At 39.9% G+C, this 18,263-nt stretch overlaps 2 protein-coding genes across 3 annotated transcripts in view; one reads left to right on the forward strand and one right to left on the reverse strand.

Moving 5' to 3' along the window:
* The window catches only part of DNAH17 (dynein axonemal heavy chain 17), a 130,545-nt gene extending 121,822 nt beyond the window's left edge, over positions 1-8,723 (forward strand). Inside the window, exons 77-80 of the mRNA XM_087887098.1 lie at positions 2,908-3,090; positions 4,518-4,661; positions 6,708-6,933; positions 8,373-8,723. Of these exons, the coding sequence (XP_087743224.1) occupies positions 2,908-3,090; positions 4,518-4,661; positions 6,708-6,933; positions 8,373-8,620 (801 nt within the window). The 3' untranslated portion in view covers positions 8,621-8,723. The remainder of the gene's footprint in view (positions 1-2,907; positions 3,091-4,517; positions 4,662-6,707; positions 6,934-8,372) is intronic.
* The window catches only part of PGS1 (phosphatidylglycerophosphate synthase 1), a 44,245-nt gene continuing 32,179 nt past the window's right edge, over positions 6,198-18,263 (reverse strand). The window contains exons 8-10 of one of the 2 annotated variants that reach the window (XM_034412857.3): positions 18,097-18,245; positions 14,507-14,650; positions 6,198-8,554 (exon numbers count right to left, since the gene is read on the reverse strand). In XM_034412857.3, coding sequence (XP_034268748.2) covers positions 14,531-14,650; positions 18,097-18,245 — 269 coding nt within the window. In that variant the 3' untranslated portion in view covers positions 6,198-8,554; positions 14,507-14,530. The remainder of the gene's footprint in view (positions 8,555-14,506; positions 14,651-18,096; positions 18,246-18,263) is intronic. The other variant, XR_015732469.1, reaches the window with a different exon arrangement.

Raw genomic sequence — 18,263 nt, forward strand, 5'->3', positions numbered from 1 at the left:
GACCAGGTGGTTCCGCCCCAGGCGCCTGATGGACCCTGATAGGTTCCAGATGGAGCTTGGGCCATTTCCTGAGACTCTAGCTCATGACTCGGCTGATGACCTGGTGGCTGCCTGGGATAGGGCGGCTGCCGGGGCTTTGGACCGGGTCGTGCCTTTGCGGCCTCTGACCCGGCACCGAACTCACTTAGCTCCTTGGTTTTCTGAGGAGCTGAGGGTGATGAAGCGCCGGAAAAGACGCCTAGAGAGCGGTTGGAGGGCCAGTCGTTCCGAGTCTGACTTGACACTGGTAAGGTCTCACATTAAGACCTACCTAGTGGCGATAAAAGCGGCGAAATCTAGCTATTTTGCCGCTCTTATCGCGTCATCAGATAACCGCCCAGCCGCCCTGTTTAGGGTGACCCGCTCCCTCCTTCATCTGGGAGCGCGGGAGGACCCCTTGCAGGGCCGAGCTGAGGATTTTGTACAGTATCTGGATGATAAAATAACTCAGATTCGGGAAGACTTGGCCGCCGACTGGGTTAGTTCAGACGAGATGACTGAGGCAGGCCTTGAGAGCGTTATCTGGGAGGAGTTCGATCCTGTGGCTCCCGAGGACATGGACAGGATCTTGGGGCGGCTGAACGCAACCACATGTTTATTGGACCCGTGTCCCTCCTGGTTGGTGCTGGCTTCCCGGGAGGTTACACGAGGCTGGCTCCAGGGGATTATTAACGCTTCTTTGAGCGAGGGTGTCCTGCCGGCCGCCTTGAAAGAGGCGGTGGTGAGGCCTCTCCTCAAGAAGCCATCCCTGGATCCGGCTGTTTTGGCTAACTATCGTCCAGTCTCCAACCTTCGCTTTATTGCGAAGGTTGTTGAGAGTGTGGTGGCGCGACAGCTTCCCCAGTACCTGGATGAAGCTGTCTATCTGGACCCGCTCCAGTCCGGCTTCAGACCTGGGTACAGCACGGAAACGGCATTGGTCGCGTTGGTGGATGATCTCTGGAGGGCCCGGGATAGGGGTTCTTCCTCTATTCTGGTCCTATTAGACCTCTCAGCGGCTTTTGATACCATCGACCATGGTATCATGTTGCGCCGGCTGGAGGGATTGGGAGTGGGGGGCACCGTTTTGCGGTGGTTCTCCTCCTATCTCTCTGACCGGTCGCAATCCGTGTTGACAGGGGGGCAGCGGTCGACCCCAAGGCGCCTTGTTTGTGGGGTGCCGCAAGGGTCGGTCCTCTCGCCTCTCCTGTTCAACATTTATGTGAAGCCGCTGGGTGAGATCATCCGTGGTTTTGGGGTGGAGTTCCATCAGTACGCTGATGATACTCAGCTGTACATTTCCACCCCAGACCACCCCAATGATGCCTTGGAAGTGATGTCCCAGTGTCTGGAGGCCGTGCGGGTCTGGATGGGGAGAAACAGGCTTCGACTCAACCCTTCCAAGACCGAGTGGCTGTGGCTGCCGGCGTCCCGGTATAGCCAGCTGACGCCATCGCTGGTTATTGGGGGCGAATCATTGGCCCCCACGGAGAGGGCCCGCAACTTGGGTGTCCTCCTGGATGCGCGGCTGTCTTTAGAGGGGCATATGACAGCCGTGGCCAGGGGGGCTTTTTGTCAGGTTCGCCTGATACGCCAGTTGCGCCCCTTTCTGGACCGGGACTCCCTACGCACGGTCACTCAAGCACTCGTCACTTCTCGTCTGGACTATTGTAGCGCTCTCTACATGGGGCTCCCCTTGGGGTATACCCGGAGGCTCCAACTGGTGCAGAATGCGGCTGCGCGGGGGATTATGGGAGCGACGGTGCGCTCCCATGTGACTCCTCTCCTGCGCGAGCTGCATTGGCTTCCGGTGGACTTCCGGGTACGCTTCAAGGTGTTGGTGATCACCTTTAAAGCGCTCCATGGCTTAGGGCCAGGGTACTTACGGGACCGCCTTCTGCCACCAATAGCCTCCCACCGGCCGGTTCGCTCCCACAGAGAGGGCCTCCTCAGGGTGCCGTCGGCCAGACAATGCCGGCTGACGACCCCCAGGAGGAGAGCCTTCTCTGTGGTGGCACCTACCCTATGGAACAATCTACCCCCAGAGATACGAGTGATCTCCGACCTTCGGATTTTTCGTCGGGCCCTAAAAACTTATTTTTTCCAGTTAGCCGGTCTGTCTTGATTTTAGGGTTAGTTTTAAAATTTTAATATTGATTTTAATTGACAAGTTTTAAATTATGGGCCAAATTTATAAATTATTTTAACTTTATTTTAATTGTGATGTTTGTATCGATGTTTTTATCTTGGCTGTTCACCGCCCTGAGTCCGAAAGGAGAAGGGCGGTATACAAATTTGAATAATAAATAATAATAATAAATAAATAGAAAAATAGAAGACTGGTAGCAGAAAGCCAATGTTTCATCAAGGCTGCCTTTTGAGTTTTTGGTTTTTTTCTTATTTTCTTTTTAATTTATTTATTTTAAATTATTAATTATTTGTTTTTTTTTTAATTTAATTTTATTTATTTATTTTAAATTACTTGACCTTTTTAATTTCCCCACTTACTCTGTCTCTCCCACTGTCAGGTTTTGTTTTATAGAAGTTGGTTGATCTCTCATTCAGATTTAAATAAAATTAGATCAGGCTAGTATTTGGATGACAGACTACTTGGGAATTTCCAAGGCTGTTGACTAAACAATTAAAAATAATAATCCCACAAGACAGTAGTGTCTAGCCACCTCCAAAATGCTGTCAAGAAAACTGCCTGGTTGCAGCCCAAGGAATCACACTCGGGAAATCTTTACCATCTTTTTGGATTGTGCTGTGCTGTGCTGTACTTAGCACTTCTTTGACCACATGAGGAATAAACTTGATCATTCAAGTAATTTGCTTTCACAGCAAAAAGTTACGACCAATAAAACCTACAATTGGCCTTTTGTGTGTTAGGTGAAAACAGTGCTAGATGAGATCATGGATCGTCTTCCAGAGCCCTTCAACATGGTGGAAATTATGGCAAAAGCAGTTGAGAAAACGCCATATGTGGTAGTTGCTTTCCAGGAATGTGAACGAATGAACATCCTCACCAGTGAAATCAGACGGTCTTTGAAAGAACTGAACTTGGGACTGAAGGTGACTGCATATTACATGCTCTTGCTGGTGCTGTCTTCAATAAGACAATTATCAGCTATTCAGCTGGAGTACTGATCCAGAAAAAAGATGAATGGAAAATTGTTTTGTGGTAATATATCAGATCAAGTTTCAGTTGGTGAACAAAAATGCCCTTCCGCTGAATTTAATCCTTTTTGTAACACCAAACTGGTCTTTTGCTTTTCTTCTCTAGCAAATTACCCTGACCTTCTCCCCTCCTTGGTTTATCCCCCCCCCCACATCCTATCCAAGCTCTTTCTCTTGTTTTCCCCTTCCATTCATCCCATCTGCCTCCCGTTTTCCCTCCAGTCTCTTTTTTGCTGTTCTCATAGGGAGATTGTATGTATACTGAATATTTCTCGGGATGAGGGGAAATGGTTATAGGGACTCTATTTTAGTCAAATTTAACCAGTCGTCAATTAATATACCTCCCTCCCTTTTGGGGTCCTTGTTCTGCTCTTGGGTTTGCATGCTCATATACAGAACAAGACTGCCACTCACACATAGAGAGGCCGGGAAATCAGCTGAGGTGGGCAACTTCAGTTGACAAGGCAGGGACTACACTGAATTAAATCTGTACATATTAGATTTACTCTTTCTTTGAGAGTGAATAATCTTAAATTCTGAATAGTAATTTTTGAGTAATTATGTAGTGAACACAGGTTTGTGTGTTTACATATGTGAAAATTGAGGGAGCTAGATCCAAAGCGTGGCTGAGATATAATTTAATGTACTGGCTCACACGGCTGCCTTAAAAGCTGTCTCTGGTTCTTTGCATGAGTCTGTACAGGAACAGACAACACTTCTCCAGGAATTGCCAGTGCAACTCTTCAAAATAGGTGTGCTTTTATGTTTGAAGCAGGTGTGCTTTATTGTACTAATACTCTTTTGCAAAGGACTCCTTTGAAATGCTTAGTTGGGAGCTAGAAGCTAAAGTTGTTCAAAAACGTGGACACTGCTTCTCCTTTGAAACTCTATCACACAAGCATTCAGAGACAAAAACTGATTTTTAGTGTCAAAAATCATGTTTGTGTATGCTATGCATATGTTTTTGATTCGTATTACAATCAGTCATCATCTAATTTCAGTCCTGCCAATTACAACAGTAACTGGGAAAATAATCTTATTTTCTCAGTAGTGTATTGGGAAATTTAAATTGCTACACAGTACCATAATTAACTTGAGGGACAATGATAAAAAGTCCGTCCATCCGTCCGTCCCCCCCCCAAAAGAATTTGTTTATTGGATAATATAATACTGAGAGGATCTTAATTAATATTCAGTTAATCAGGTCCAAGTGGGATGCCATTTCCTTAGTTACACTCAAAATTATTCAGATGGACAATATGTTCAGGCAGGATGTTCTGATAAGGGCAACAATCAATTTACAACTTTTACTTTTTCCAAAGGGTGAGTTGACAATCACAACAGACATGGAGGAATTATCCAATGCTCTTTTTTATGACAATGTGCCCGAATCCTGGACAAAACGTGCTTACCCATCTTTACTTAGCTTAGCAGCCTGGTATGCAGATCTACTGCTCCGGATCAGGGTAAGGACTAAGCCTTAGTTAAAACCTTCCATGTGGTTGTGGTTGTGGTTGTTATTGTTAGTACTTTGTTGTAAAATTTGCTGTAAATTCTTAAGGCTGATTTTTCCAAAAAAGCTGAAAACCTGCCCTTAAGCATTGCTTTTCTATTGGGATCTTATTTGCTTGGTTTTCTTCTGGCAAACCTTTCACTACTATACTAGGTAATACTGTCAGTGCTCTGATACAAGGGAGTTGGGTTTGCTGGCTTTTTATGACTAGCATCTTGTCCTACATATCTTGATCAGGAATGTTGTGGATTGTCTGCCTGTTTCCGATTTGACTCTATTGTTTCATTGAAAATTGCTCCTATCTATTGTGTTCTCACTTAATCTATTTAATTGCTGGGTATGATAAGGATGTGCCTCAGGCTGCTTGCTTCCTTGTTGGATCACTGCTTTTTGAAAATAGTTTATACACTGGGATTTTATGTGTTTGTTAATGGCTGATCGATCAGAATGCCAGGCTTTTGTGAATTATCTTGCATTGATCTGAAAGAGTTTCCCAGGTGAATTTATGGTTGCATTTGTTTATGTGCTGTGAAATTAAAAAATCATCATGTCTTGTAAGAACTAGTTTATGGATGTATTCCGATAAGCTGCTTGTTTTTCCTGAATGGTGGCATTCAGAGTCCTTGCATTTTATCTTGCAAATAATTCTGTCTTCTTCATTCGTTGGGTCTTTGGGGTTGCTTCATTTTGTTGAGAGTTTTTATTATTCTGATGTCTAGCAAATGAAGTGAACTGCTTACAATTTTTTAAATATTTTTTGTTGTACGGGAGAACTGATCTTTTCATGAGTTGTGGTGATTGTGTACTAGTTGGCTGCATAGGAAAGCTACTTTTTTCTATTTTGTTAACGTTGCTTTTCTTTGAAGTTCTTGGCTGTATAGCATTCTTACTCAGCTTTTCTTGCAGATAGTTGGACTGGTAGTTGTATCCTTTGGTTTGTTATTTTTCAATACACCTGAGTTGAAATTCTGGCATTGTTTCCTCTTCTGAGAAATATCTAGGAAGAGTAGTAGGTTACTGTTTTCTTCTTCTCTTGTGAAATTAAATATTATTAAATCAACTATTAAGGATGTTCTTGAGTTTCCCATTGTCCTCCTTTGATCGTGACAACTTTGCATCTACGTAACGGATGCATAGTTTGATTTACATATGTGGGAGGGCTATTATTTCCAGCTATTGCATGTCTGCTTGTGTTATGAATCCTTGGATTTGGTGTTCCTATAGAGCAGGCCTGACAGCATTTAATTTAAAAAAAAAAAAAAAACCACCTCTGCAGCTGCCAGGGAGGGAACTACACCACTACCTTTAAACATTGAAAGGAGAATGAGTTGGTATCCTACAGTCAAGAAAAAGAACTTTATATTCATTTCCTTATCTTCTTCCAGATCTCTGCAATATCTTTCTGTTTCTTGGTGACCCATTCAATTCATTTCCCCCTTTTAAAAGTTAAATAACAGTAGCAGAACAAAGACTCACATAATCATGCATATTATTCATAAAAGAATGAGTTTATTGCAATGTTTTACTCAAAGTTATCATAATGGCCAGCAATAGACATGTCTCTAGAAATTCTGCTAAGTCCAACAGCCATCCCTCCTCCCTCCTCCCAATGTTTTTACCAAGGACTACAGAAGGAACAAATTTGCAGTAATTAGATTACACCTACAACTGTGATGCATTTGTTCTCCAATTCTCTTGTAGGTTTGCTTTGAGTAAAGAAGTTTTTAAAACAGAAGAGTGTCAAAGCTCCTATACCTTAACACTGTTTAACAGTACATAAAGCAAAATGAAAAGACAGCTCTCTTTGTCTGGATTTTTGCTATCCTACAAATCTCAAAGTGCCTACTCCAATTTGTTCAGCAAATTTTATTTAATACATCTTCCCATTCAAGCTATAGGTGTTTTTAATGAATACACAGGGAGAATTAAAGTTGCAATATGAAGCATGTGCAGTCCTTAATATGCTTATCTATGAAACAGTCACTGTTTTCATTTCCAGGAGCTGGAGGCTTGGACCACAGATTTTGCCCTGCCCACAACTGTGTGGCTAGCAGGTTTCTTCAATCCTCAGTCTTTCCTGACTGCCATTATGCAGTCCATGGCTAGGAGGAATGAATGGCCTCTTGACAGAATGTGTCTCTCAGTGGAAGTTACCAAGAAAACCCGGGAAGATATGACAGCTCCACCTCGAGAAGGCTCCTATGTGCATGGGCTCTTCATGGAAGGTACAGACCATTCACCTAGTAGTGTAGATAAGATATGGACATTGTTTCGTGTGACTCTCGGTTTAATTTCAAAAACCTTCTCAAGCATGTGAGTGCAGCTTACAGAGGGCCATTGGTGTTTTCTTCCACAGCAATTTGCTGAACAGATAGGAGAAGGAGCAAGAAAATAATTTTGGAAACAGAACTTGGTTCTTCTATTTTCAGATTTTACTTTGAGACTAAATAGGTAAATTACTGAGAGATTTCTGTTCAGAATGTTGTTTTCAGACTTTTTCTACCAGGGTTGCATCTGTTACACAATTCTGTAACCAAGAAAAATAAAAGAATTCAGGTGCCCATTTCACATTCTCCAAAATTAAAGAAATTAAAGAGTAGGATTTTTTAAGTACTGTTCAATGACAGCTTCAAGAGTTCCTTGCAACGTTGAAATTAAATTTCCTTTTTGGTAGTTTAAGTCCCTATTGAGTCAGGCCCAACACCTGGTAACTGCATGGGTGAATATTCATTACCTCAGCCTGACCCCTAGTGCATCTCATAGCGATTCCAAGGACAGCCCTGTCATTTCTTTGATCCACCCATCCACAACATGATTTTTTTCCTAGCCCATCACCCACTAGCTTCGGTTGTTGATCGTTGCTGCAAAACAACAGTCAGTTTTAATTTGGTCCAGGTTTTATTGAATAATGACTGCAGTCTGTGGTACCCTTATTTACCATCTCCAGATCTATAATTCAAAGACAACTATATTTCTATCGTCTCTCATTCTTTTTCAGTGTCCAACTTTCATACTTATACAAAGACTATTTGACAGAAATTATGCTAGAAATCAGCCACTTGGCAATACTATCTGCACCCACAGCAGAATCAGAACGAATCCTCAAATTCATTCTGATAAATAACTATTTGACACCGACCAAAAAGATAAATGAGGCATTTAAACCATAGCTGCCTCTTTTATTTCATATCAGTAGAGGGCAGCAGATGTCCATTTCATGACCAAACCCACCTGTGTTAAAAAGCAAGAGGACAGCTTCCAACATTCTTTCTACTTTGGGGGTGTTGGGACTAAGATATATATTTTTTCTTTTTTAGAAGCTTTTTTTTTTAAAGTTGAGCTAAAAGAGCCTAGATTCTTCTGCTTATCTGTGTATAAATGGACTTTATGTTAAAAGCACTTGTAGGAGTGCACACCCTTCTGCAATAAAATAATAGCTGCTCTAGGCCAAGTGCAGCGTATGCATCCAATTGTTTCATTTTGCTTATATTCCTGTAAAATATATAAGTAAGCCACCGGCATAGCATCAAAAGCAGGTGCAAGCCAAAGTCTAGCATGTAGCCTTATTGCTGAAGTTAGCAGGTTGATAATCATGCAAATTCCCTTCCCTTAGCCTTGCTGCAAAACAACTGATCTTGAGAGTACTGCCCCTATATTGTTGCAGGTGCACGCTGGGATACTCAGACGGGGTTCATCACTGATGCACGCCTGAAGGAGCTGACGCCTTCGATGCCAGTCATTTTCATCAAGGCCATCCCTGTGGATCGCATGGATATCAAGAACGTATATGAGTGTCCGGTGTACAAGACACGTACAAGAGGCCCCACCTACGTCTGGACTTTCAACCTGAAAACAAAAGAGAAGCCGGCTAAGTGGATTCTTGCTGGAGTTGCTTTACTCTTACAGATTTAATGTCTGATAAAGTTTTGTCCACTCCATCATGGGACTTATATCCCTTCCCAGAAACCCCAAACAAAGTAATTGTAAGTTTCAAAATAAAATTTATTTTAAAGTATATCTGGCCTGATGTTCCTACTCAAGTAATCATTAACAACATTGTTCCTCTATTTAATTATTTTCCACATAAAAATTGATGATTTTTTAAAAAAAAATTAAAATCGGATTTTTCTTATTTAAATTCGGATTTTTTTTTAATCAAATTTATTTTAATAAAATAGTTTGGGAGTAAAAATCTATCTAAAGATAGTTTTCTATTTAAGATACATTCATAATTTAGTTTATTCACCATGAAATGGAGCTTAGTTATGTAGCATGAGGCTGTATATTCTGCAATATTGGGACTGTCAGTGAGTCAATAGCGGGTCAGAGGAGAAGCCGCTGTGGGAGAGATGACAGTTGCTCTTTAAAAATTATGATTTAAATCGAGTTGATTTAAATCAAGCCTTTTTACTAGTGATTTAAATCATGATTTAAATTGTGATTTAAATCGACTTGATTTAAATCAAATCCACTCTGATTCTCCATGACAGAAATGTCTGGTCGAGTAGTGGCTCTGCAAGAACACACACAAAGACTGTGCATTAGCTATCACTTACAGTTTATGGCTTAGCCCAGATGTCTTCACCTTACTGGCCATATATGGAACTTGGGGGAAATGTAACTTGCACTTGCAAGGGTAGCTAGCCATAAAACTCATTTCATGAACCAAAACCTGATCAATCTAATAGTAAAATAATTTGCTCAAAACTCTGAACATAAGGTACAAATGGAATCTAAACCACTTTGAACCCAGAGTCACCTCTCACCCAACACCTACTTATCATGGTGATAGACATTTCTCTGTACAAACACCAAGACCTGTTCCTGCTTCGTCATTTTGGATTGCCTCTGTTAACTTACTAGGTTATTTCTGAAGCTGCCTATTAGGTCATGCCCATCCAGCCCAATCTTTCTACTTCTGCCTCCCACAATATTGGCTCACCACCAGCTCTAACTTGGATCATTGTCAGGCTCTTCTCCCTGGTGTCTCCTACCTACCTAGTATCCAAACATTTTTGTAATGAAACTCAGCTCTTGCGTGTTTTGAATTTGCACAGCCAGCATTCCCAAAAAATACAGAGTGCTTGACAGGACATTATCATATTTCCATTCAAAAAAGACACCGTTATGGTGTCCAAAAATTGTAAATAAATAAACTTAACACTTATCCAGGGAAATTATACTACTTGTACAATGAATGCATTTCTCTTTCTATTTGCTTCGTCCATTCACCAAAAAGAGGGATAGCTGTCAATAAAAATAACTTGACCAACATAACATAACATCTAATATACCCACCCACCCCTCTAATGCTTGGATGTTCCCGACTAACTCACTGCAACAAGAAAAACCAGTGCATGAGACATATTAGTTGTTTTTGATATCAATTAAGTTTAAGTTATTTCAGTATATACATGTATAGTATGTAAACCATCTTTCTGGTATAAGATTTGAACTTACCTTTAACATTTTGCTCTCCAAAAAGTAAATAAGCAAAATAAAATAAATATCAAGAAGCCATTTTGTGGGGCAGGAGAAAGTGTCCACAGGTGAATGATGCTTATCAATATCTGATATTATTTAAAAGCACTCAGCGACTGATGAAGTTTTAGGAATCTGATTACAAATGTTAATAGGCAACATTTATTATGCTTATTTGATTAGCAAAAAAACCACCATATATTCCTCCACATTTTTGTTTATTATGAAAAAATACCCAGATGTATCCTTAACTTTTTTTTAGTCTTACACTAGAAATCACTCTTTAGAGCAGACAGTAGCAGCAAATCTAGGCATCTGCTTAAAATACTAATTGATCTGATAAAAGGTAGAACATACTTACTGAAAGGCTGTTTACTATCAAAATACAAAAGTAATACTGTAGTCTTTGATTAGAAGTGGTATCATGTAGCTTTATGCCTGGGACACCAACAGACTTCTTGTGCATGTGGTGCTCATCCACATCACTTCTATGCTCAGCTCCACATTGGCTCAACTTACCTCATGTTGCATATATGTTTTCCCAACAGAGTTTTCACCTCAGTGCCAACCCACTGCTGACAAGCTAAAGCTGTATCAAAGCAATCTGGCAGGAAAGTAGTGCTTTCTATTGAAAATATGAAAAAAAAACCTTTTTGTGGTTTTTGGGAAAAATTGTTGGGAGGGCTGGCATGTGGCAAGGCTTCGCCTGGTTGCTTTGGGGCTCTCCCCACCTATCCAGCAGCAGGGCTCTGTGTCTCTATGGAAGGTATCCCCATAGGTAAGTTCCAGCTGGCAAATAAGTGAGCCAAGTGCCCTTTTCTAATAAATTCTTGTTACCACTGCTACCACATCTTTGCATCCCTTGGTCTTCCCAAAAGCAATGGGCATGGGGAAATGCAAAGACCAGGTTTTTGCAGAGAAGCTGAGAAAAAAGCAAGCAAATGAGGGAAGTTAGAGTCAGGCCTGGACTCATGTTTTGCTCTCTCCCTTCCCCCTGTTCTGCCTCATCCTCATCATCCTGTCACACACACCTCACATGGCAGTGGCTGCCATGTGAGGGCAGCAACACCGCAAGTCTTGTTCCTGAGGCAGAGTAAAGGACCATTGTGTTTCAGGATCTATTATAAAGGAGAGGAGGAAAGCACATTGATGCAACCGGGTGGATGATCCCATTCAGAAGAAAAGAATTTCCACTCCTCAGCAGTTCCCAAATTAGTTTCAGACATTACAGTCAAACATTATTAAGCAGCAAGACTATCCCAGAACTGCCTGTAAACTCATTCTATCTTTTTTTCCATTCAGCAATTGAAAAGAATTATCAGAATATCTATGCAGGGCTATTAACTCAAACAACTCTTCTCGGTAGAAGCTCTGCAGTTCTCTGTGTGAAAATTAAATCTTGCTTCCTTAGCAATTCAGAGCATGCGTCAGTTTTCAAAGCAGACTTTTTTTTAAAGGCAAATTTTATGTACTTCAGTATTTAAAATGGTATGTGTTAACAACATAGTAAAATTATAATTCCCCCTCTCTAACAAAGTAATCTATTTATTCTTTTTTTCCTCGTAGCAACTTTGTTACAGTCTTTCCTTCTTTTGTTTTGCTCTTAGCGTCAGAAGACAAAGCAAGGAAAATAATGGTCCACTGTTCACAAAGTAAATTTTATTATCATTATTTTTAAAATCTACCATGGTTGGAATGAAACAACAGAGGAACTTGGTTGACCAGAACGTATTTCAAATGCATCTAGATGCAATCTTAAGTCAGCAGCAGGGGAGGTTCTTCGGCTTCTTTGAGTTACAAGAAGGAAACAGTATGACCTTTGCTTATACAAAAGGGAAACAAAACAAATAGCACTTCAGAGAGAAACTGAAAAGGATACAACCTATACTCTCTTTCCCCAATTGCCAATTCAACCTTGCTAATGCCATTTAAGACCAAAACCATGAATTTTCTCCTCAAAATCTACTTCTAATGGACGAACGTGGTGCTTTAATGAAATCCCCTACAGCCTGCAGGCTGGATGCGTCACACGCTGGCCATGTCCACGCCCAGTTTAGCGAAGGGGGAAAAAGTCATGATATGTCATGTGACAACGCAAATTTGACACCCCTGCCCTACAGCATTGAATTACAATCACATCAAGGATTTTTTTTCCTTCTTAGTTTGTGGATGAAGGGCTTATCAATACCAAGTACTAGGGATAATTTTCTCTTTACTCTTCAGAAGTGAGATATTCTGATGACAATGTCCAAACTCACTCTTGTTGGCTCCTAATTTTTTGCATCATTTTCCAGCCAATTTATTCCCTCTGTTGCTCCACTCCAAGTGTAATATTATTACTACACTATTTTGCTTTCTAAAAAAAAATGTAGTCAGAAGCTGAAAACTACAATCCACCAGCTACTGTTATAGTCCCACTCACATAATTTTTGAGTAGCTATGCTGGCTGGAGCTGAGGGAAGACGGGGCTCAAGAATGAGCTACAAATTTCCCTCCTTTGCACTATTTACATACCCTGGGGAAAATTATTCGATATGGCTAATAGAGTAGTATATTAAAATTACTTAAAATCCAAAAATTACTTTCTTGGAATCTAGTGTTTCTTATTGTAAATGTTACAGAAGATGTCTATGGAATATATGGTGCCAAAATATCAGAAGGAACACGGCATCACTTTTTCCAACTAACAAATTTGTTAACTGGGTGCTACCAAAATTCTTCTGATCCCTCAGAACCTAGCATCTACTCAAGGGTACAACAGAATTAGAGTTGTGCTACCTCTGGCTATCCTATAATGTTCTAAATTAGCACACAACAGATGATGGGTGCAGTATTTAACTATCATAGAGCATCTCTTTTATTAAAAATAGTCTTCTTACAAATGAGAAAATACATATGTAAAAATATTTAGACAATATTAAAAAAAAAAATCTCAAAAGCCGAATGTAAATGTGGTCTAAGACTTCTAGTATCTAAGAAACAGGTATTCAATTCCTTTTATATCTCCTCACAGTTACCAAACCCAAAATAAAATTCTCAAATAGCTAAAGTAGCATTTGGATTATCTGACAACACAAATTTATGTAGCATTAACTGATCACAAATCTTGTGATATTAATTACTAAACAGAAGATCCATATAATCCTCTGAGCTTTCTTTTTCTCTGAAGCAGATTATAGACAGCCTTTTCTCTTCCTAAAGGGAAATGTTCAGGTTCTTTTATGACTAATTTCTAGCCATATGAAAAGGAACAGGCCCAGCAATTAAATCTATTTTCATGTTGGGTTGAAACCAACTTGTGTAGTTTTTAAGTGTGCTCAGTTTCACAAATGAGTAATAGGCCTTGAGGCTCACCATTAGTTAAGAAGCCTTTATGAGCAATGTCTCCTCCCAAAATTTAAGTCCTCCAGGCATCCTTCTATTGAAAGAAGAGTGCTGACTCTTGGGTGCCCCTACCCAGTAGAATCATTCTTGGATAAGCCTACTGTATGTCTGTTTACCCTCAACAGTACAGAATTTTATGCTTTCCTGTCCTTTCATGAGTCCTTATATTAATTTTGAATTTCTGGGGAGAGGTTTTCTCACTGCGGAAACAACAAAAATCAATACAAATTTCTTTATTCAGTGCCGTGTATATTTATGACAGAAAAACAATAGCTGATAATTATTAAAATATATTATTGTGCACCAAAAGAACACAAGTGAAAGGAAATTATTTATACAATGTTCCAGAGTAGCAAGCAAAATTTAGTTCTATGTTTTGCTCTGAGATAGTTGGTTAAAAATATGTCTCACTGTTCCAGCATATTTCTGCTTATGAGAAGTAATAAGATCCTAATATTATTACAACAACAAAGCTGAGTTGCTACTTTACTCTTTGAAAAAGGTCTCTCCGTTTAAAAGGTTTATTTTTGTTTAAATAAGACGGAAATGTACAGAAATGTATTTCTACCCTTTCTTAAAGTATTCTTTTACTCAAAGGAACAGTGATTTCAAGGCACATTCAAAATTTACATAATTTTGATATATTTTGTACCCTTACAGACTCAAAATTCTTAAAAACCAAAATAATTCCACAATTGAATTTAAAGTTGTACAGAGAGATCCAGTTATTTTACATATAGCTTTTAAACATTTCCCAGAAGAATCTGATCTATGATTGTAAGAGTTGACACCAAGAACTCAAGACTGTACAATGTTCAGGAACATTACACATTGTAGAAATACTTTAAAATGAAATCAGCCTCTACACATTTCCTGTTAACTGAGGTGCTTCCCAATAAAAGGAAGTTATAAAAAGCCTCATATCATACTCACCAAGAGGATCCGCCTCTCTTTATTTCAGAAGAAGTTCTTAATCAGAGGCGTCAACATCTTCACCCACAGCTTGACATAACGGCTTGGCTGATCAAATGTTGAAGAAGACACTGTACCAGAACGGGAGTACAGTTGCTCCTGCTCCTAGAGTAAGAAAATTACAACCTGAATTTCAACATTTACTCTAATCAGAACCTCCTGAACTGTAGTCCACCACTGCTACTCAAGAACCAGCAAATCTTGTTAGAGTCTACTACCATCACTGTCTAGCTTAACTGTTTTAAATCAAAATCAGTCAGATCAAAATCCTGGTATTTCATCCCAGCACATGTTCTTCTAAAATGTGATCAGAAATCTGTCACTTCAGTTTGCCAAAACTTTCCAGAATTTGGCATCTCAGATGCTAATTGAGCCAAACCCCAAGTAATTGCAAACACAGAACCCAACCCACATATGTATACAAACATACAAAGAGGAAAGCACTGCAAGACTGGCTCTATGGTTATTCTTTTTCCCGTAACACAGCCAAGCCCTGAGCTATAATTGTCCAAAAAGGAAACCCAGCTTTGATCTCCAGAGACAGGGCTGCTCATTTCTCTTTAGAAAAATCCAAGGCTCCATTCAAAAACTAATGTGCCGTCAAGGTTTCAATGTGGTTCCCAGAAATGTTAAGCTCTTTAAAGTACAAACAGTACAGCTGGGAGGAAAAGTGAATGTTTCTATTACAAAAGTGTACACATGGCATTTGAAAACTGTGTTTACAACACATGAATATTTCATCTGAATTAATAAAACAGACAACTATACGTAAAGAGCTATGATATCATTATGGGATTTCTGCCCACCTTCAACCAAGCTACACATTTCTATTCTCAATTCTTAAAACATCTTTAACTCCAGCTAAGCCTATGTGGCCCACACCACTTAGCCTATGCAAATGGCATTTCTCTTTTTTCTTCCTACACTGTGGATCCCACTGAGGTTTAATAAGACCAGTTTTAGGGGGGGAAAAATGGATCCCATTTAATACTTTTCCATCTGCCAAACTGATCTGAAAAACACTCCATAATATTGCTTCCAATTTTATATAATAATTGCAGCTCAATAGAAGGCAGTGAGAAAAATCCTAAGAGTGGCTAATTGAAGGTTCTGCTCTGAGAGCGAGAAAACCATTACGGACAGCAAGACAGCCTTCACAGAGTGTGCTGCCCCATGTGACATGCTCCATTCTGAGGGTCATCATCTATTAGAGCACACAAAAAAGACTGAGGAATGACCGTATAGGAAATAAAGGAACTTTTTCAAAAGGTTTAGGTAAACATTCATTTCAGCTCTTCTGCTTGGATCCACCGGAATGACAACAGGATAGACTTTTACTTTCAAAAAGATATTCAGAAAAGTTAACTAAATAAAAAATGGTAAGTACAGCTTCCCCTCGAACTATCTAGAAAAAGTACAGATGGTGCTTGCTTAACTACAGTACTTGGGAATGGCAACTCCTCATGGTCATAAAATGCAATGTAATGTGACTGTGCCAACTTATGAAGGGAGTGGAGAAGATCTGGTTGCCGGTGAATCCCGCATGGTTGTTAGGTACAACATTATTGTGATCATCGTTTACAACGTCCTGCTCAACATTTACAACCTCACTGACTTTGCTTGTCAGACGCCAGCAGTGAAGGTCACAAACAGCAATCCTATGATCGTGGGCTACTATGACCACTGTAATGTGAGCCAGTTGACAAATGCCTCAATCACAATCATGTGACAATAGGGAGGCTAAAACATATGAAGAACAGTTGCAGGAGTTGGGTATGTCTAATTTAATGAAAAGAAGGACATGATAGATATGTTCCAATATCTAAGGGGCTACCAAAAAGGAGTCAACCTATTCTCCAAAGCACCTGAAGGCAGGACCAGAAGCAATGAATGGAAACTAATTAAGGAGAGAAGCAACCTAGAACTAAGGACAACTTTTCTGGCAGTTGGAACAATTTAATCAGTGGAACAACTTGCCTCCAGAAGCTGTGAATGCTCCAACACTGGAAGTTTTTAAGAAGAGATTGGACAACATTTGTCCGAAATGATATAGGGCTTCCTGCCTGAGCAGGGGGTTGGACTAGAAGACCTCCAAGGTCCCTCCCAACTCTGTTATTCTCTTATGCTGCAATAGTCACGATTATAAGACCAGTCAAAAGTCTACTCATTCAGGACCATTGTAAGTCTGAATGATTGCTGAACAAATTGTCAAACCTGTACAAACAATAAGCAAGTAAAACACTGCTTTTTATAGGACAATGATTTATAGAAATGATAGCAATTTGTGTGGTTTCATTCCTCCAGTTTGTCTTTGGCTTCTGAAACACCCTTCTCACTTTTCTAACCACCTATGGATTAAGGCATACAAAAATAAGATAAAATTTAAAGGAGGATCAAGTCCATCCTCTAACAAAAGGAGCTAAATTAGGCAAATGGCAAAGTCTTTTTTCCTTGTCACACAAGATTTCAAAAATTGTGGCATGTGGTGGCATGAACTACCTCAGCTTCCCTTTCCCTCTTCCCAAAGTGCAATTCCTGCCACTTCCTATATTTCTGAAGTGTTGCACAAAGTAAAAGTGTCTCTTTCTTCCCAAATCCTCCACAGATGCCACAGAAACAAGGAAGGCACATAGTAAGGCTGCCTTTTTTTTTTTAACCATTTTACAGATATCAAAAGTTTAGCCAAAGATACTTTATTTCCACTGTTTCTGATTTCTACAAAACCTGATCAAACGATCAAAAGAAGTTTCCTTGAAACGTCTGATATAAGTAAATAACATGGGGTCAGGGGGAAGTTCAGTTCTGAGTACAAGCAAGTTGCAGACTAGTGAAACAAAATATACAGCCTCAACGTGCATTATTTCTGGGGTTCAACTGCAAAGAAACTAGGTAAATCTTAACTGACTGAACATTGAATATTCTAGTTCTCAAGGGAAATATCAGATAGTTTAAAGTGTATTTGCAATATTCAAAAGATTAATACTATGAGCTCAGAACAATTATCATGTTACTAAGCAAGTCTAGATCAAATAACTTACAAAGGCACTGCACAAAATATTTGCTTGTCTAGAAGTAAGACTACAGCTCACTCTGATTTGTGGGAAAAAAGCCAGGGAGAGACAGGAATTTTATCTCGTAATAGAATTAACAAGGCTTATGAGTTATCTAAACACTGGGAGCTACTGGAAACAGTTTCTAGAGATTTTGCTTGGGAAGTGAGGAGTTGCTACATTTCCCCGCAGCAACTCTCAGATGGGAGAACCGCTTCAGAGAAAGACAGAGGGATTAATTTACAACCAGAGTAACACACTGTCACATTTTTCTCATGCTCTCTTCAAATTCCTGGGTCAGCTTCTTATTCAGAATTCTTCCAGCATTCAACTATTTAAGGTAGTGGATTTAGGTAGTGAAAGGTCATTTAAAAAAAAGCCTTTTGTCGATTCTCAATTACTGATTTTTTTTTAAAAAAAATACCCTCCTGTCACACCCAAACCCTCAGTCCTATGAAGTAGATCTAGTGCTCAAAAAACGAAGTCTGTGTGGCTACAAACCTGATGGAACTGCTGCTGTAGGGCTTTGTTTTCTGTCACTATCGCAATCTGTGCTTCCAGGTCACGATGAACTGACCTGTACCCAAAATTAGGAGAACCAATCAAAGTTAAGCAGGGGAGGCTGCTTCCTGCTAAGTACAACCAGAGGCCTGCAAGGAAACATAGAA

This window comes from Pantherophis guttatus, chromosome 2 (genome assembly GCF_059756535.1).
Source record: "Pantherophis guttatus breed Tessera chromosome 2, ASM5975653v1, whole genome shotgun sequence".
NCBI classification, from domain to species: Eukaryota; Metazoa; Chordata; class Lepidosauria; order Squamata; family Colubridae; genus Pantherophis; species Pantherophis guttatus.